Source organism: Glycine max, chromosome 6, assembly GCF_000004515.6.
Source record: "Glycine max cultivar Williams 82 chromosome 6, Glycine_max_v4.0, whole genome shotgun sequence".
In the NCBI taxonomy this organism is placed as follows: Eukaryota; Viridiplantae; Streptophyta; class Magnoliopsida; order Fabales; family Fabaceae; genus Glycine; species Glycine max.
In genome coordinates this window covers 48,197,340-48,217,665 of record NC_038242.2, presented here as the reverse complement: position 1 = coordinate 48,217,665, position 20,326 = coordinate 48,197,340, and the positions used below count along the sequence as shown (strand labels likewise).

General features: G+C 33.7%; 3 protein-coding genes across 4 annotated transcripts; 1 reads left to right on the top strand and 2 right to left on the bottom strand.

Annotated features, from left to right (window-relative positions):
- The first annotated feature begins 1,788 nt into the window (after positions 1-1,788).
- LOC100815782 (protein ULTRAPETALA 1-like) lies at positions 1,789-6,307 on the top strand. The gene is made up of 3 exons (NM_001254214.2): positions 1,789-2,253; positions 3,550-3,874; positions 5,935-6,307. The coding sequence occupies exons 1-3, from the start codon at positions 2,040-2,042 to the stop codon at positions 6,107-6,109; spliced, it is 714 nt and encodes a 237-aa protein (NP_001241143.1). The 5' UTR covers positions 1,789-2,039; the 3' UTR covers positions 6,110-6,307.
- Positions 6,308-8,374: 2,067 nt separating this feature from the next.
- Positions 8,375-10,936, bottom strand: LOC102661630 (H/ACA ribonucleoprotein complex non-core subunit NAF1). The gene is made up of 3 exons (XM_041016731.1): positions 10,219-10,936; positions 9,724-9,801; positions 8,375-9,560 (listed from the first exon to the last, which is right to left on the bottom strand). Exons 1-3 carry the CDS (start codon positions 10,816-10,818, stop codon positions 8,517-8,519), a joined length of 1,722 nt encoding a protein of 573 aa, XP_040872665.1. The 5' UTR covers positions 10,819-10,936; the 3' UTR covers positions 8,375-8,516.
- A 2,404-nt stretch (positions 10,937-13,340) lies between these two features.
- On the bottom strand, positions 13,341-20,326 carry LOC100814913 (secretory carrier-associated membrane protein 1). 2 transcript variants are annotated; one of them, XM_003527400.5, is made up of 13 exons: positions 20,132-20,325; positions 18,812-18,877; positions 17,090-17,191; positions 16,930-16,992; positions 16,473-16,506; positions 16,258-16,380; positions 15,497-15,559; positions 15,326-15,419; positions 14,730-14,775; positions 14,566-14,633; positions 13,902-13,950; positions 13,706-13,771; positions 13,341-13,615 (listed from the first exon to the last, which is right to left on the bottom strand). In XM_003527400.5, the coding sequence occupies exons 1-13, from the start codon at positions 20,189-20,191 to the stop codon at positions 13,529-13,531; spliced, it is 921 nt and encodes a 306-aa protein (XP_003527448.1). In that variant the 5' UTR covers positions 20,192-20,325; the 3' UTR covers positions 13,341-13,528. The 2 variants fall into 2 exon arrangements, with proteins under 2 accessions (XP_003527448.1, XP_025984799.1); XM_026129014.2 differs by lacking the exons at positions 13,341-13,615; positions 13,706-13,771 and having other exon boundaries at positions 13,930-13,950; positions 14,726-14,775; positions 20,132-20,326.

The following is a 20,326-nucleotide window of genomic DNA, read 5'->3' as shown; positions in this document are numbered from 1 at the left end:
GGATACCATGTATGAGAATATTAATTGGTTTCTACTTTCTTGATACTTCGGGTAACATGATGTGCATTATTATTGGCTTGGGGTAACTAATGGACAATAGTGTGCATTTTAGAAATCTAAAAATGGTAACAGGCTTAAGTCTTTAAAATGCAACCAAGAGTTTAATTAGAACCCCTTCGTTTGGCTGGTAGGTTTTAAATTGTGGTCAAAGTCGCAGGTTTGTCATGATCTTTAATATCGTAGAAAATTACATATAAATGTAAACGATGTGGTCGCAATTACAATCCTGTTGTGGTTACAGAAATTTCAAAAACTTTGATGTTGTATACCGTTTTTTTTAAACCTTGCTAACTATATAATGGTTTACATTTTCTGGGGAAAATAGAACAAAAGCACGTTATTGAAAACTGCCACCATATGAAGTGGAAGCTAAAACAAATTCAGAGCTTAAAAAGCATTAGTCCTGACAGTGTGCAGCAACTAAGATATATATTAGTAATTTGCATTCTTGTGAATAATCAAAAGAATATTTTTGATTTCTTTTTTTTTTTTTCTGGGGGAGATTTTCATGTAGTACCTGATTAAGGGAAAGGTATATTCCTTTGATAAAACTATCACGCCATTTTGATCGAGTCCCGGTAAAGAGAGTTGAGAACTTTATTCAGGGTGTCTGTCACAAGTTCTCAAATAAAGACTTTACCAATTTAGTCTTAAATGAAATTTTTTCACACACATTTAGTACTTGTGGCTAGCTGGGCTTCAGAAGTCTTCTGCCATATATAGAGAGATAGAAATAGAATCAATTCTCCTCTTTCATCACCATGTCTTGTTACAAGTTTTAACGTATATACTATATATTATCACCATGGTGGTTGTGGCTAGCTGTAGTAACTTCTGATGTAATTCTAGTAATCAAAACAAAATGGGAAAAATTACCATTACTTTCTGGTTCAATATTGCATATACATTATGAGTTATCTAGTCTGTCTTTGGTCTAATAAACTCGCCCCTTTATTTATTCTTGGTCATTGCATTTGCATATATCATCATTCATCACTAAGTAATCTTATTAATTGTGAAGAGTATGACAAAACAACATAAAGAGGATTTAAATTCTGAATGCATATAATGTCTCTTGAAGGTTGGAACGTAAAATCTCCTTTACCACCATAAACATGTACACGTATATGACCAAATTAGTCCAAATAATAATATTAGTATAACAATTTTAATTATATACTTCTGTCTTACCTTATATTGCATTAAAACCAGTTCAAGTTGAACCGAACCCTTTTGCAGTTTGCTTGTTTTGGTTACCATTTGACAAACTCGTGAAAATTTAACCCACACCCATCATATCGTAAAAACGAATTGCAGTTTATGCAGAAGAGAATCAAATTCTCCTTCCAAAACGGCAAAACCCCACCTTTATTTTTTTATATCTCCCCTTTTTTCTCAAAAAATATCCTCTTTTTTCTCAAAAAATATCCTCTTTTCCATCTAAATCCGTTCCATTATTTAATACAAGATCATGATATATCAAGCGAGTAATCACGCCCCCAAATATCATTGTAAAATTTTCTTGAAAAATATAAATATAATTAGTTTTTAATGCAAGTGAATTAAAAAACACATCAATAAACTCCGAACAAAAAAAAAAAACACGAATATCAAAAACCTAGGCTGATTTCATGAGAGGATTTCGCCTATAAACTTTATTCATTTCTCTCCTTCTCTCTCTATATTATATATCTTCCCTCCTATCATGTCATATCATGCATTGCAAGTAGCACCCTAAGTCTTTAACCCCTTCACCTCACACACACGACATTTGTTTCTCTACGCCAGCTCATTCATTATATTCATTCAACCCCATCACCAACCCAACCCTTCTCTCTCTCTCTCTCTCTTCTCTCTCTCTCAAACATTTAGACGTTTTCTCTGTCAGATCTCAAGGCTTAACGTGGTGTTGGGTCTTCCTCGGCATCGCGTTACCCACATAGTTTTCTGGGCAAAAACAGAGTCTTTTGGTGGGGAAAATGGCGAACGGGTTAGAGAGAGAAAGTGGGTTGACGACGTTGTTCAGCGAGGAGGAGCTGAGAGAGGTGAGTGGGGTTAAGCGTGTTGGGGACTGTGTCGAAGTCACGTGCGGGTGCACGAGCCATAGATACGGTGACGCTGTGGGAAGACTTAGGGTTTTCGTTAATGGGTACCTTGAAATCACTTGCGAATGCACCCCTGGTTGCCAAGAAGGTCTCTCTTCTCTCTCCAAAGATCACGGTTTTCTGTTTTTGGTTTTTGGTTTGTGTTTTGTGTTTTATGTGTGTGTGCATGTTTGTAGTTTGTGATGAGGTGAGTTTTTTTGACGTTGATGGGTGTCATTATGATCTGGCTTTTGGTTGTGAGTTTGTGATGGTGGGTTCATGCTTCATACAGTTGAAGTGTATGTTGATTTGTCTCACTGAACTCGTTGGTTTGGTGTACTATACGATCGGGCTTGGAGGGGTGTTTGTTTTTGTTGTGTGCAATTGTGGAAGATTTTTTTAAATCACACCGTGTCTTTTTGTGAGTTTAAACGTGGCTTGTTACTTGATGAAGTAGACCTTTTTTGTTGTTTGTATATAATAACGTGGCATAACCATTATATTATATCGTTACTCTATGTTTGTTGAAAGTGATCCGAGTCTATGAGTCTATGTTTGTTGAAAGTGATCCAAGTCTGTTTGGCAGAGTAAACTGTTTGTGTGATCCTATGGTATTGTCTATAATATGTAATGAGTTTTGATCATATGTTTGGTTCTTGTCTTTGATGAAATATATGCTGTCTCGTGTTATGTGTGAATGTGATTGATTGCTATTTGTGTTTGGCTTGGACCATTCATTCGGGCCACTTGAGTAGTTTTTAATTGTTGGGGACTGAGGTGAATGAGTGCCTTCGGCAGAGGTTGACCATAGAATCTAATTCTTGCAGTCACTATGTATATGCTTTGTCAAGTTGTATTTGTTCCATGTATCCTATGTCTGTGTTGTTTTGCTTGCACAATCATATATATGTATAAAGTAGAACTTGTATGGTATCTGTCCAGAGAGAATGACTAATACGTCTTCAAATGCACGAGGATTAACTAATTTAAAGAAAGACAAAAAGTAGTGATAGTTACTTTGGAAATCTTGTTCGCCACTCGGCATGAGATATATTTAAGTAACTGTTTCTACAATTTATACATGAAATACCGACTTTAGGATATAATTTTCATTGAGTAATGTTATACCATGCCAATAGGATTTGAATTTGAAAGCACTGAGAGATCAACAATTAGGGAAGAGGCCACATGATTAAGTGTGGGTAAAAATTAGGAGATTTTAGTTTTGAGGGGGAACAGTAAACTCTAATAGTCTAATTCTTGAAAAAGAAAAACCTTTTTTTCTTTCTGATTTTGATTCTAAACTTTGTATGCTATGCAGTGTTTCATCATTTTTTTTTCTTTTTATGATATATTTTCCTCCTGAATGACCACTTTATTTGCATTAAAATTGTTTTATTGATAGACAAGTTGACTCCTTCTGCATTTGAGAAACACTCTGGAAGAGAGACTGCCAGGAAATGGAAGAATAATGTCTGGGTAATTGTTAATGGTGAGAAGGTTCCATTGTGTAAAACAGTGCTGCTCAAATACTACAATCAGGTGTCAAAAGCTGCAAATGGCTCCCATAGATCCCAAAATGGCCGGGCTTGTCACCGTGATGAGTTTGTTCGCTGCACTAGTTGCAATAAAGAGCGTAGGTTTCGTCTGAGGACTAAAGAGGAATGCCGCATTCACCATGATGCTTTGGCAGATGCAAATTGGAAATGTTCTGATCTTCCATATGACAAGTATGTTTTATTTACTTTTCTCTCTTATAGTACTCTTTTACTAAAAACTAAAATACAAATGAGCAAGTCATGTTTTTAATGTTGTTCACTTGGTGTTATAATGCCCATCTATTAGGTTGATGTTAATAAATTCACCTTGCTTTGAATGCATTTATTTACGGTTATGATTTGTTTTATTGATGGAAATGGTGTGGCCACTTCCCAAGCTGAGGCAATAACGATCTTTTCTTTCTTAACCTTGTGTAAGACCTGAAGCTATACTAGCCAATACTTGCTAATTTGCAGAGTGTCATGCAAGCTATAGTATATGGTCTATCATGTATGTCTCAAGCTGGGAGAGCTTAACCAGAACTTGTTCTGAAGCAATTTTTTCTCCATTTTTTTATGTGTTTGGTTGTATGTGTACACAAGTTAGTTGAAATCCATATACAGACTTAAATGTGTCATTTGTTACAAGTACATAGCTACCAATGTTTCAATTTGGCCCGAAGCGGGAATAATACAGGAACTCCAAAGTGGAAGAGGGACGAAAATATACTGAAGCTGGCATTTGATAAGTTCATATAAAGGGAATCATGAGTGCAATTGCAGTGCATGATATTATAGCCTACAATTATGAATATATGGATTGAAATAGAATGATTGGTGATCATTTGAAGTTTTCAAAATTGTGAATTGAGCTGTTGCTTGTAGTAGATTGAATAGCTTTGTTTAGCAAATCACATTTTGGCAAAAATAAGACTCTCCCAAGGTAGTATATTTGGACACGATTTAGGTATAGCGATGTAGTACAAAAATAGGTCTTAGTGTCGTTACTGGGAGTGATGCTGTATGGAGATTCCATTCAACTTGCTCATTAAAATTTATGTAGTAAAATATATTCAGGGATTTTTCCTGTATGGGTCTTGTTCCCTTGATTTTCTTTTCTCTTGAATTTAGAATGGAACTATTACAAAACCGTGGGAGCTTTTGGTCTGAGAAAATATATTTTATTTTCATTTTTAATTACAAAAATATTACCTTATTTTCACTTTGTTTCCTGTTTTCAGAAATTTGTATGGGAAACAGTGATAAAAACAATAAAAAAGTTGTTTTTATTGTTTCCTATTCAAATTTCTTAAATAGAAAGCAAAATAAAAACCAGGTGACATTTTTGAAATTAAAAGTGAAAATAGAAAACATTTTCTTGAACCAAATGCACAGTGATATCTTGCTCCAAAGTTATAATATAGCTTTTTACAACTATTTTGCCAACATGTTCATCTTTCATCTATTACCACTGATGCTACTTAGACTATTATGCCCTCTGCAGTGAGATATATAGCTTCAATTGGCTTAACAGACACTGTTGCTTATGCTGTTATCATAGTTGATAGCTTCTAGAACTACATTATTTGTTGACTTTGATGTATACCATCAATTTGCTCTGCCATTACACGTTATTTCCAGTTATCAGTGCACTGTCCATTTTCTCCTTTTCCCCTTTTCTGACTGTTCACCGTCACCTTTTTATTTTAATAGTAAAAAATACCTTGCTTGAGTTTTGCTACCAATGAAAATGGATAGATTGTTGCCCCCCACTTTGGGGGTGAGGAATCTATTACAAATAATTATCTGAAAGCTTATGTTGTTAGGTAACAGTACTCAAGTACATGAATGGTTTTATTTTATATCCAACATTATCATTTACTCCCACTGTCCCAAAATAAGTGTCATCTTAAGTTGAATTACACCGATCAAGGAAATCTAATAAATAAATGAAAGAAAGTGGTAGTTTTACAAGACTAATCTTATTAAATAGTATTAATATTAGATTCAAAAACTAAAGTAACATTTGTTAAGGGTATTGGTAAAAAAGATCAATTAATTTTACATTGAAAAGTCAAATGCGACACTTATTTTGAGACAATTTTTTTCTTCCAAATGAGACGGAGGTAGTATTAAATTGGCTTAGTTATAGACATCATTGGCTTGTATATGTTATTTGCATGTTCACCTTTACTAAAACTATATTGTTATATAGTATTTGGGGGGCAATTATTAATGTTAACTTTTTTCAGAATTACGTGTGATGATGAAGAAGAAAGAGCAAGCCGTAGAGTTTACAGGGGATGCACTCGTTCTCCAACATGCAAAGGTTGCACTTCTTGTGTGTGCTTTGGCTGTGATATCTGCCGCTTTTCAGATTGCAGCTGCCAGACTTGTGCTGACTTTACAAACAATGCCAAAGCTTGATTCCTTCATATCATATTCTCTGCTATTTTCTCACTTCACATCATGTGGGCTATTTATGCCTTTCCCCCTATAAGAATGTTTAATTTAATTTTCCTAATTGCACAATTACCAGTCTGACTGAGTTCACCATTCATTGTTCTCACATTGACTGGATCATAAATTTCAATCTTAGCTATTATTCTCTTTCACAATGTTTCTAATCTCTCTCTCTCTCTCTCTCTCTCTCCATATATTTGTTTATATATCCATATGAGAAGAAAATGTTAAAAAGTGGGAAGAGTACTGATTTGATATGGAATCGATGGTGACATAGCCATAATAATACAGTACCCGACCAGCTCCGTGTTTTTGGTCCAATTATTGCCTAGTCGATTATGTTCTTTTTAGTGCTCAATAATATGCCAATGTGTAGTCTTTGGAGGGTTGGAGATGTTAGTCCTTGATGAGTGTGCTTACTTTACTGTATCAGCCACATGTTATTGTTTTCAGTATAATGATTATGATTCAGGGAGTTGCTGTAGCCTAGGGAAATAGTGCTTTGAGTTTGAATGCTTTCTACAGCTTGCAAGGGCTGGATGGTTAATCTGGTTGAGACTTGGGGCCTGTTTGAATACTCTTTTTAAAGAGGTTAGCTTTTAAAAAAAAATGAAAATTTGTTTGAGGCATTTATTCACACCACTTTCATTATTGCATTCCGTTCGGAGTGGATTTTCTGGAATGTAATTTGAAAGTGCAAGAGATACAATAGTCCTTGTTTGATTAGTAAAAATTAGTCACTGTCTATAATATGTTACAACAGTTGAGATATGGATGGTAATAAAACATCCATTTTTCAGATAGTGACAATATACACTTTTTCAAAGAGTATTATTTCGTAGACTATAGTCTATAGATGGTAGCAAAGCATCCATTTTTCATCTTTTTACCTCCGAAGGAGGGGCGTTTTAAACTTTTCCACTGCTTTCATTTTTCACTGTTGCGTTACTTTATATCGTTCCAGCACCCTCCGAGTTATATAATACTGTTTAGGCATGAAAAATCCTTTTGAAGTTTGAAGTTAAAGGGAGTACAAATGGCATCGAGATTACACAAAGATAAATATGATATAGCAATATTCTGCCACCCTGCTTTATGCTTAAAATTAGGTTTATAGAAATTATCACAACTTACAACTATTCTTCCAATTAGATAATTTCTAATACGAGATTTTCTAATGTATGAGGATGAGGATTTGGTACCTTATTAGTAAGTTTGTTTGGGCCGATTCATTCATTCTGGGCAATTGCTTCCTGCACCTCCAAACTTATTGCCTGCATCCTAATCCGAAATGCAATTTAGTCATTCCGGATTGGAAAATTTTACATTCTGAATTAGATTCCTGATTTGGCTTTTCAGAAGGTTAGAAAGGTGCAGGAAGCAACTGTCTTTTTGATATTATTGAATTTTTTTTTTTATAGACAGGCAGAAAAAAAATTCTAAAAGAGAGTTTGCAACAGTGCTTCTCATCTCAAATAAATAGGACTCTTTTCCGTGAGATGTTGACATAACCGACACCCTCTGAAGTATCGTCCTGAAATTGTACAACATCTCAGATTTTTTTTTTTGATCAACTATTCTTTCTTAAATTTTTTGACACTCCTTATATGCATAACACTAACCCCTTTAATTATTTTAAAAAAATATTATACTTTCTCCTTTCTTATTTATAAAATCTAAGTTTAAAAATGATGTTTTTCTTTTTATAAGACTCAATTTATGTTTTTTACATTCATTATTTTTAAACTATAAAATATTCTTTATTAAAGAAAGAAAGAGAATGTATTAACAAATTATTAGAAAATAGAAATATTAATGATAAGAAACATTTTATAAAAAGTTACAAATTTTAAACATTTATTACTATCAACTAGATTAATCATTTTTTCTGATTTGGATGAATTAAGAAATTGAGTCATATATATAAAAATTAATAAATTAATCATTTTTTCTGATTTGGATGAATTAAGAAATTGAGTCATATATATAAAAATGGAGGGGATATCATGTATCTAGTAAGGGAAGTAGTTGTAAAACTTAAAATAAAAAGGGGGGGAAATTTGTTCAATCTCGACTTATATTGGCATGATTCAGCACATTGAAAGTAGGTGCGTGCGTGCTCCTTCAATCAACTCAGTAAATAAACAAGATGATCAGCACCGAGCTTCTCAAATTCATAATAACACTTTCAAGCACAAATGAGGCCTTTCAATATAGGAACAAAACTACTTCAGGAACTAACCGAATTCATTTCAAAATTCAAGAGAGACTTACAAGAAATTTACAGGTGTAGTACATTCCTTGCAAAATGGCCCAACTCAAGAAATTTAGTTCAGTGTGCAGTAGAGCACAAAATAAATAATAACAACCTTCACTTGGGTGGACGCCACCCTTTCCTACCTGCACCATGAAATGTTTTTCTCCCACGATTAGCATTTGGACGCGGATGAAATTGAGAGGGGGCGCCATTAGAATGAAAATTCAGGTTTCTTTCTGAACACAATTCAGTGGATGGAAAACCCTGCTGTGCAGCAAATATAGGTGGCTGACTCTGTGGGAAGGGTGAACCCATCCCAAATGCGATTTGATTTTGACCAGCAAGTCCTGCTGCATATTGGGATTGAGCAAACATATTGAGCTGCATCCCAGGTAGCATAGTTGTGGGAAGAGATCCCTGATTGGGATGTAATTGCTGTTGAAATGGAATTCCTGGCATAGGAAACTGAGGAGAAATTTGAGGATTTTGTGGGTACCATGGCATGCCATTTGTAGGAAATCCATTAGGAAGCATGGGAGACTGTTGCTGATGTGGAAATGTTGTTCCAGTTGTCCAGACTCCATTCGTAGCAAAGTTTGGAGCTGCGTTTAAGGGTGGAAGTGGGGTAGTTCCACCCAAATGACCTTGTGCAATGCTTGAAAAAGGAGGACAATTTCCATGATGAAGCATTGGCACAGAAGGTGCAGCTGGTGCAGAAGGTGCAGCAACATCTTTCGGTGAAAATTTCTTTCTGTTGTTTTTTTTCTTGCCATGATTTTGATCGTTTGCACCCCTCTTTGTCTGTTTTTGCATTCTCTTGTATTCAGCCTCTTTCTCATCATCTGAAAACTCCATTTCATCAGACAACTCTTCATCATCTGCGCCAGATGCATCGTACCCTTTCCTATAGAGATCCTTGTTATTAATCACGTGATCAGCAAATTCTGGAACAAAGGAGATCAAGGTTCCCTCATTGATCCCCGTGGGGACTTCACTTTCAGAATTGTATCTCACAACATAATAAGGGTTCTTGACTGGTCCAAAAATTTCATCAATTAAACCTAGTGGTTTTTGGCTTTCAGTCAACCAAAGAATAGAACCCTCATTAAGAGGGTCATGCTTCTCCACTCCTTCCACGATGACTTGAGCACCAAGAGTCTGTCCAATGAGAATTCCAACACTAATCAGTACCCTTTCTATTATATTCCTATAGTCATCTTATTATCTTAACATCCACACAATTACACAAACACTTAATTAAGCAACTAAAGAAACTAAATTTGCAATCAATAATGGAACATCTAGGTTTCCATAAGCTTACCGACATAACAATTCCAACTGGCACCGTTTGATGGTGTGGTTCCAAAATCGCATCTACGGGAGGAACAGGAGGCAGATTCTGCAAAAGTTAACACCATTCAAAAACAATACCCAAAAAGAACAAAATGAAATTGCATAATAGCACAGATCCAAGCCCTCTAGTTACTCAGATTAGTTCCAGTTATTAACCTTCTTCACCCTCGGTGTATTGCATCAAACATCAAGAGCGTTTCAAAATTTCTCATATTCTAACTTCCTTCAATTCAAATCTCAAATAAAGCTTCAAAAATAAAAGGCCAAACTACCCAAAGTCTACACTTTTTAACTTGTATGACAATAACTGGCACAAAATATTCTCCCCAGAACAAACCAAACTCAAATACACAAGAGTCTAAATCCATAGAGTTCACAACTTATCGCTACACAATCAAGTTACCAAATACTTAATATTTAAATCTAAAATTGAAAAAAAAAAACAAAATAAATAAAAGAACACCTGAAGCTCATTCTTTGACCTGATCGGTCCCCCTCCTCCTCCCACATCACCATCTTCATCACCATCCTCATCAACAATGCTCCAACTAACCATTTTCTCTTCATCAGAATCACTTATCTCACCTTCTTCAACTTCCACATCATCGTCTTTATCGTCATCGTCGTCCTCGCTATCACTACAACTACTACTACCGCTGCTGCTGTTACTACTACTTCCGCTACCAGAATCAGAAGAAGAGCTCTCAGACTCTGAATTTTCACTCTCACTCTCACTTTCAATTTCAATTTCACTATCATCCTTAACAAGGTTCTCCTCAACTGAAAGAGAAGGACCCACCAAAGTGATCTTCTCCAAGCCTTCCTCAATAGGAACAGCACAACCCAAAGTTCCAAACTTTTCAGCCTCCGCTTCATGTGCCTCCACCCCAGTAGGGTTAGGGTCAATTTCCGACCCTTTTTCGTGAAGGCAAGCCATTGCTGTCTCCACCACAGTAGGGTTCGGGTCAATTTCCGACCCGTTTTCGTGCTGGGAAGCCATTACTGTCTCCACCCCAAAAGGATTCGGATCGATAATCGACCCGTTTTCGTGTTGGGAAGCCATTGTTATCTATTATTATTGACACGGAATCGAAATCAGAAGAAGGTGACTTCGAATTCAAAGGGAGGATTTGGGGGTATTTTCGCTCTCGTCGCTTAAACCCTAGGCGCTAGGGGTTTTATGAAAGAACGAGAAACAATCTGCTATATATACGATGCCGTTTTTATTTTATTTTATTTTATTTTTAGGTCATGATAAAGTATATCTATTTCTTGTACAAATATTTGAAAATGAAATAAATTAAAAATAATAATATAATAATAAATTTATAAATTAAAAATATCCTAAAATATCCTAATAATTTAGGCGTCAATTGATTTACATCTCTAATGGCTTTTAGGTTTTTATTATATGACTAGTAAAAAAATCCCAATTCTTACATGTAGCATCAGAATAAAATAATTAAATTTGTTTATTTTTTATTATATATTCTCCATACCTCTTTTTTTATAATATATATTATAGCTACATCGTTTTCAAATGAAATTTGATTATTTTATAAAACTAATATATCATCAATCAATAAATTGGTTAAATATTAATTATATATTTTAATCAAGATAATTAAAAATATTAATTGATAAACAAAATAGACAAGAATTAAGAAGATTTTAAATAAGGATAATCAATATACTTTTGACAGTTTCAAAATAAATCGTGTGCTTTAAACATATGTATTTTTTTTTTCATTTATGACTTCGTAAATATATTTTACATAAAATAATATATATATATATATATATATATATATATATATTTTAGCATATAAAGATTTTGTCTCCAAGAAAAAAATATTATACTTATTTTCTTAAATAGAATTACTATAATAAATAATTAATAAAATTATATTTTTGATCCTTCTATAATTCTTAATCCACAATTTTGATCACCTTTTTTTCTCACGGTTTTTGTATGAACTTTGTAATCTGAGAAACAATCGTAGTGCATATTAAAATTCCTGAAATGACAGAGGGTATCGTTTGTAAAACATAAGAGGTGTGTGTAATATGTGTAGGAGTGCATGTGTAGTAATTGTATAAAAACAAGGGGTACAAATGAGGGGATGAGTGCTTTATTGGGTCACTTAAGTGAAGGACAATTTTGGTCTTCAATGAAAATAATACAATAAAAATGTAATTCAATTTTTAAAATAAAACGTAATTTAACAATGTTACCAGAGGAGTGTCAAAGAAATGATCTCGAGTTCTTTATGTAATTCATGTAAAACATGTGTCATTCCAATTTGCTCTAAAATTAAAATCACACATTTTCTAAAAATATAATTTGAATTACATACTGCCATATGTGCTCAAGGTCAATGAAAAGGTTCACATATGCACTAATTCAGTTTGGGCTCTAACTCTTTTTTAGTAGATGCCTTATCGTCAAATAAGGTTTAAAAACATACTGTAATTTTTAGTCCAATGATAGAACTCAACTACAGTTTTCAAGTTATTTTTAGTGAGTGAGCCATTTTATTTTCTACTCACACAATAACTGTCATTTTAAATTACATGTTTTTTTTTTAAAAAAGTTAAGTTACACTTATGATAATTACTTATATAAGAACTCTTTAAGAACCTATTTACCGTAATAGTATTTTCAAGATACTTATATTTAAAGCAAGAATCACTTTGTTTAAAAGTTAAAAATGAAAATTTCACCCAAAAAAAAAGTTAAAAATAAAAAGGTAGTTCTGATATAAGATAATCTAGTAGTTATTTTTTTAGTGATTAAAAAAACGAAATCTAATTCATGTTTATATACAATCATAATTTTTTAAAAGAAAATTGATTTTATGAGAAGCTATTCATTTTAATTAGAATTTAAATTCCCTTCCGATTATTTTGAAAAGCTAAACAATCACCTGAAAACCTAAGGCTATGTTAGGAAACACATCTACTAATTTCTAGTTTTTTTAACTAATTGAAAAATTCATTTAAATATTTGATACAATTTTTTTATAGTAATTTTTACGCTAACTTCTAGTTTCTAGTTTTTTTATATTTTTTTCATTTTTATCTTTGATATATTTATTTATTTTTCTTGTTATCTTTTTTTAAAATAAATCATAATATTATTATTTTATATTTTTCAATTATTTCGACAATTAATTTTACGAAACACTTTTAATTTAATAAATTAATTTTTCAACTTCTAACCGTTAGTTTTCAATTAACTTTTTAATTTTTAGCTAACTTTACTGCTAGCTTAGCCAAATATAGCCTTCAATTTCTGATTATTTTGAAAAGAAGCTGTAACAAAGGGTTTTTTTTTTTTTTAAGATTGTAACAGAGGATTCCTAAATCACAATTTATTTTTACATTTGAATTAAATGAGCTTTTTACCCAACATATCGAACCATAAACACTCCTTCATACTTGATTCACTTCTTGTTTGTTATTTTGGTTACTTTCATCCGATAATCTAGCCAACAGAACGTTTAAACCCACAAGATAGATGGAGTATTTTGTTAATAAAAAATATAAAAAAAAAATGCTGAAATAAATCATTTGTTAAGGGGCTATCTCAAACAATGATTTCTATATATGCACAACTAAGCTTCTATCTTAATTATCTGGTTTGACACAAACCTAGGAAAACGCATCCCAGTATTAAACAAAGAGTAAAGTTTGTAAGGAGAACTGGTAATGGTAACTCAAGAAATCATTTTTCGGGTATATCCATTAGGAAAACAATTGTAAGTGCCATGTTATAGAGCTGCCATCATTGTCCCTCTCGCAGCCTCACGCTTTAAAACTGCAGCCTTGCCACTGCCACGGAAGTACATATATACTTGCTGCAAAATTTAAAAGCACATAATCAAACAAAAAGACTCAAGTAACTTCAAGAGAATATGTTGGTGTTACAGTGCTAATATGATAAAAACCTGTATAACCCAGATGCTCAGCACTGACTCGAGACAGAAAAGGCCAAATCCAATGAAGTAGAATATCTGCAATTCAGCACAAATACTAATATCATCTCAATGTGAAATTATAACTGGAGAATGTATCCCTCTGGTACAAAATAATTATATCCAACTGTTTATTATATAAGGCAATATATACGCAATTGAAACTTACCCCAACCAATGCATTGTCTCCCAACACATCAATCGCAGCCAAAATGCCTCTGTCCACAACATAACAGAGGGTACAACCATATTAGTTTGAGTAGAAGCGGAATAAGAAAATAACAAATGTATTTGGCATATTACTGATCTACAAAAAAATCATGGAGAATATACCATCAACCCTGACACAACAATACAATTAATTGATGATTATAAAAGATAGTCATTAGAGGGCGAGCCCTGGTGCAGCGGTAAAGTTGTGCCTTGGTGACTTGTTGGTCATGGGTTCGAATCCGGAAACAACCTCTTTGCATATGCAAGGGTAAGGCTGCGTACAACATCCCTCCCCCATACCTTCGCATAACGAAGAGCCTCTGGGCAATGGGGTACGAAGTTTTTTTATAAAAGATAGTCATTAATCATTATATTAAGTAGATACAAAACTAAATAACTAACAATTATGCAGGGTATATTGCCTCCAACTTATGCCCCACTAGTTACATAGTTTATGGATGAAACCCCAGACAAGACATAATAAGCTCAAATGAAAAGACGCTTCAGCCATCCCCAGTGTTTCCTTGCCTCCAGAAGATCAAATCAGTAAAAGACTAGTTACAAAAGAATATCAGTTGGCAAAATATATCCAGTAAATGCAAAATTAGAAGGACACTCACGTGAGAGATTTTCCTTTGAAGATAATTGGTGGAGCAACTGCAGCTAAAATGCAAAAGGCAATGTGCAACTGCTTGTAGAAAAGAGGGAAAAAAAAAAAGAAATGAGCACTTAACAAAATTAGTACAGAATTAGTGAGTACAGAAGTAAAATACATAAAACTTGCCATGTAAAGCAAGAAGAACCAGCCAAATTTCAGAGCACTGTCAGTCCTGAAACACAAAATGGAACACAATTATGAAACAGAAACAACATCAATTTGGAACAATAAAATCAATAATAAACTATCATAGAATTCAAATAATAGAGTGATTCCTTCCTGTTCAGAATATAAATATTGTTACAAAAGTATTATCCATGTTTTTTTCATGTAATTTAGAAGAAGGTGGTTATGCATCTACAGACTCCACCTGCCTTTCCCATCCATCTCATTTCCCCTCTTCTTTTGGTGTCCCCTTCCAAATAAAATCAGATCAACTTATTGCTGAAGGTAAACTTTGAGTCCACGGAGCTTTACAAGTCTACACAATGACAGTATTGCCTTCCAAAGGCTCACATTCTTCCCACACATTATCCAGGTGTACACACTACACACTGCTCTAGCAGTAAAATATTTGATGCTTCATAATTGAGCTAAAGCTTAGCAGATCATCTTCTGCTTTTTTTCTTTTCTTTTCAGTTTAACAAATCGGCTGTAAAACTCTTGAACAGATATCCCTATTCTAAATTGCAAAAATTGCATTAAATCTGATCGAACACTACCTCATAGCACGATAAAGAGGGCGATACCACAACACATAGGATCCTGGAGCACCAGAAATAAAATAGATAATAGCAAGAAACCAGATGGTTGGACCTACATGGAAAGACAAGTCGGTAAATTAAGCATGACTTAACAAAATTGATGCATCAATATCCAGTTGCAAGACAAACCTTCTCCTTTGATCCAAGCAGTAGTAACTGCCACAATATTCCACAAAAGACACAGAACCAAACCTGCAGATATTACAAAGTTGAAAAACTAAGACTAATATAATAATTAATTATGATTAAAAAATATTTACGCTGCTGAAATTATGGGGATTTGGATAAAGAAGGAGGAAAAGAGAGAATATGTTAATGTTGAAATAATGAAATATAATTGATATTTTGATTAGATGTGATGTGAAATACAAGATATCAACACCTGAGTATACTAATACTAAACTCTAGTTGAAAATAGTTTGATTTTCTTTCACTAAATAAAATATCGAACATTTATTGCTACTTCAAATGCCTAGATCTTGTGTCATGAAAACAAATGAAGCAATATTTCTAGATAGTCTAATAAATAAAGGTTTTTCAACACTTTTAAGTTTGGGCAATGCATTCAACAAGTATATAACAATAAAAAGCACCGCAAAATTACTAATACTAATTCTATCAGGAAATATCAAATGAGAGACATGCAACTATGAAAGTACTTTTTATTTCAAGTAAAATATCAATCACAGCTATAGTTTGTTGCTCATATAAGAAAATGCCTAAATAATTTGTATACATCTTGAGTTTCCATTTCATTTACCAACTCAACTACAAAGTACAGAATATAATTCATAAGAAAAACCAAGTTAGATTTTGTTAATATTACTTCTCATCGAGTAGCTAGTTATGACTTCAAACATTCTAGAAGACAGTTCTGGAGTTCAACATACCCAACCATGTTGTAAATGCAATGTACTGGATCCTTTGAAGATGTACTGGTATTTCCTTTGCAATGTCATGATGAATGATGGGGAAAAAAGGTGGCCAATTTTTCTCCTCTATAACTATTCCAGCTGCAAATGAAAAAAAAAAATAAAGAGTTAAGAAACCAAAATACAGACATCACTCTAGTTGATTTCTATAAAGAATAGATGAACTCAAATACCTCGTGCTATAGCATCTTCCCTTCGTTTTAGTTCCTACAGAACATTATAAGATAATCAATTTCCTGAGTACACCAAATGATATTATATATAGCATAATGGCCAAATTAATACATAGTAATGTTAAAGTAAACAAATGTAGCAATAAAAACCAGAAATCACGATTTTAGTTAATGTACTGAACAAGATTCTCAACCGAAAGTTTACTACCCACATGCTAGTAATAATATACTAATATATTAAATATAAGAAAAAGTGGCCACAAACAATCACATAACTGACATAAGCCACTCTTGCTACCAATTAGGTCCCTGATGTTAACTTAGAATCTACAGATTCATTTTAATTTATTTGCACGTATATAAGATAGCAATATAAAATATTGAATCTGACAAACCAAGTCTCTAACTCATAAAAGTAAGTTGTATACTTGGTCCTAAAGATATCAAAATGAATCACCTGTTCCCTTCTTTTCAATTCAGCCTCTTTAGCTTGAAGTTCCTTCTCCTTTGCTTTTGCGTCCTAAAGTTAAGAAGTACATAATTAAATCTTTATTAAACAACAACATTGAGGCAGATAGTTTTGATATTTATTTCAAAATTTTCAAAATCCAGCCTACCTTTGCATTATTTAGGGGGATGTCAATAGTTGCCCCACGATCATAAGGCTCTGGTGGAAGGGGTGAGAGCCTTGAGTTTGAGGAGGGAACACTTCCAGTGTTCTGCAAATTCAAACAAATATGCAGCAAGTTAATTAATGTACAAGGCATTTTTTCTTCTTCCTTTACATTTTATGTTTAAAAGGAAGCACAGAAATTTTAGGAAATGAGCCCCAAAGAGAAAGTGGGAATAAAATGGACACCAAATCATCCTGTTGACAAATTGTCGGAAAAGAACACCATAATATAATAGCAGTTCATCAATCTACATTCAGTGACCCCCTCAAACGCCAAAGAAAAGAAACAGAGAAATAGCAAGACAAAAAGGAAACCATTATTATTATTATATAATAACAGTGCACTACCACAAACTGGTTCCCAATTTCATGACAAGAAAAAAATAGCATAACATATGTCAGTCCAAAATTTAGCACTTAACCATTTGGTTGTAAACTTTTATGGCCTTCTCCTCCTCAACAAAATCCTTCCTCAACTCCTACATTAAATAAACAATAGGCTGCACTGAGACAATTGCCTTCTGACTTCTCTGCTACCCATAATTTCTCTGCTGATAATAACGGAAGACATCGAGCCATTCTGGTTATCCACATACTCTTGCTATTTCATAGTCCTTATCATAGGCTACAAAAAAACTGAGTAGTAAATCTCAACTCAAGAAATTCCATACATACACCAATCTGCCCTTCCAAGTTAGTAAACTCTGTCCTCACTTCCTACTTCTTTGCTGATGACTGAACCTGAGTCCAGAACCACCTGATGTTTTTGAAAGCCCCACCCACAGGCTCTTATAACCTGATGGTATTGTTACATTCATCCTTCACAAAAAAGAAAACCCTACTTACATCTAAAATCTGCCTCCACAAATCACCACTTTCATGTGAATAGGCAAATAACTCCATGACCATTCACCGTGAAGTTTATTCCTAGTTTCCCCACTTGAATGGAAGAGATGACTTGACAGCTAACAAACTGAAACTGAATATCACTTTCCCTCTTCAGAAGAAATCAGTTCTTATAATCATACCCCACAAAAATCTCCATAGTAACAAAGATGCCATCCATTTACAAGTTTACAACCTATTGTACAGGAATCACTTCAAATATTGTATTGAGCATTAATACCACTCTTTCTCAATGAGAAAACATCAATTCCTGACAATCATTGTAGAATACTACTATGAAAGAGCATTATCACTGAATTCTTGTTCTGCCAAAACTCAATTTGACCCACTCCACAAGTAAAAAAAGAAAAGAGTCCATTCTTGTTCTGCCTTTTCTATTCTGCAACAAGCAATCATCTTCAATAACTCAACAATGCAAATCAATAATTGCCAACAAGTGTGTGCCAATAAAAATTACAACCTCTCTCAGAGAACTCGTACAAAGCCATTTCGTCCAGAGTAACATTACCAAATGATCCCTCCCAACCCATCAAGTATATATAAATCTCTAGATTAATTACAAAGGGGGAAATACTACAAATATCAAACTTCAATATATTAATTTCCAGACAGTAAGACCTGAAACAGTTATCGCACAATCAAACTACAGATGATACACATCCAAAGTCGACAACCAACTGATTCCTTTATTTGTTGAAATATTATTTCATAAAGTGATGTATTTTACTGTAACATATGTGAGAGGAAAAGGAAAACTTACAGTAGTATAAAATGCACCTCCACTATAACTTGATTGCCCTGAGCCTTTTCCTTTAGCTGCTCCATCCTAAGATTATTAATAAAAATGCTAAATGTTTTGGTTCTTAGAATAATAATCAAATCTGCAATTTCAAATCAACAAAGGCAACAATCATGTTCATGCCTTCATGGCATAGTTAGATGAACATTTTTCATTTAATAATCACTAAACCAGTCAACCAGAGTATATAGAAAAATTATGAGAAGTCAATCTCTATTACTTCATTGAGGAACCCCCTGCCTTCTAAAGGAAATGACTGATTGAGAAAACTTGATGTTATTTCATACTTGATGACAGTATGCTTCCTCCCCAGGAGACAGAATCGTTTCATAAACAAGCATTTAGCCTTCTTTGATATCACAAGATTTACATATCCATTTTATTTGTGAGGGAGAACTACCAGATTACTTAGTAAAATGTCTTTATTTGATTTTTCTTAGTTAGAATTTCCTTTTTGTACAAGTGTGGCTGTTGGCCCCATATATTTGGTTTTCGTCTGAGCACGATGATATATAGTATCATCAAGGTTTTAAATATTGGTCGCGGTCGCGTTACGTTTCCGACACAGTCCCAATTGAAGTTGCGGACAGTTAAAAAATCTTGATCTTGCGGCCTAAATCACGGTCATGGACCATTTTTTAAAACCTTGAATATAAACACATTCAAAATTGTATTTTATGTTGAAAGCATAGCAGCAAAGTTAAAATAAAAAATCGATGGATGAATTTTTCAACGGAGAATCCAGTGACAAGGAGAAAAACGATAATTCCTTTCAAGTAATCACGACTTAGCAAACATATTTACAAATTAACTACAATTAGCCAGTCAAAAAGCTTATCCCGACATGAACCACTGTTTGCAATGGTTCTTCGTTTCAAATCCCTAAATCAAATTTTCAGCATTAATCACGTTCCAAAAAATTATTCCACCGATAAATAAACAAAACAATTAAAGTCGTTTCAGCCTCATAATAAGCCAGGTCCAGTTAACCAAACAATAAAACTGAAACGAACGGTTAAAATTAAAACTAATTAAAATTCAGTTAGTAAACGACTAAGATTTTTCTCCACTGGACTCTTACGCTGTCACTAGATATGTGTTCGGTTCAGTAATTAGTTAAATTACGCATCCAAAAAATCACCGATGATACATGAGGCGTTCAATTAAAGAACGATCTCGAGTTAACGGAAACGGATCTAGGTGTCGCGAAAAACGATTATGAACAATGAATTAGGAACTGAAAAAGCGAATCGAAGGAGTTAGGGGAAAATGAAGACTAACCGCGAAGGGATTAACCTCGACCGGTTCTTCGTCGAAGGGATTGGGATCGTAGCGACTCATGGAATCGGGTGTGGTTGTTGTTGTTGCTGCAATGTGTGTGTGTGTGTGACTCAGAGAGAAAGCGTTGGAATCTACGGCTTCCTCTCTTTCTTATTCTGTTTGTTTCTGACAAAAACTTCACACAAAACGCAAAAT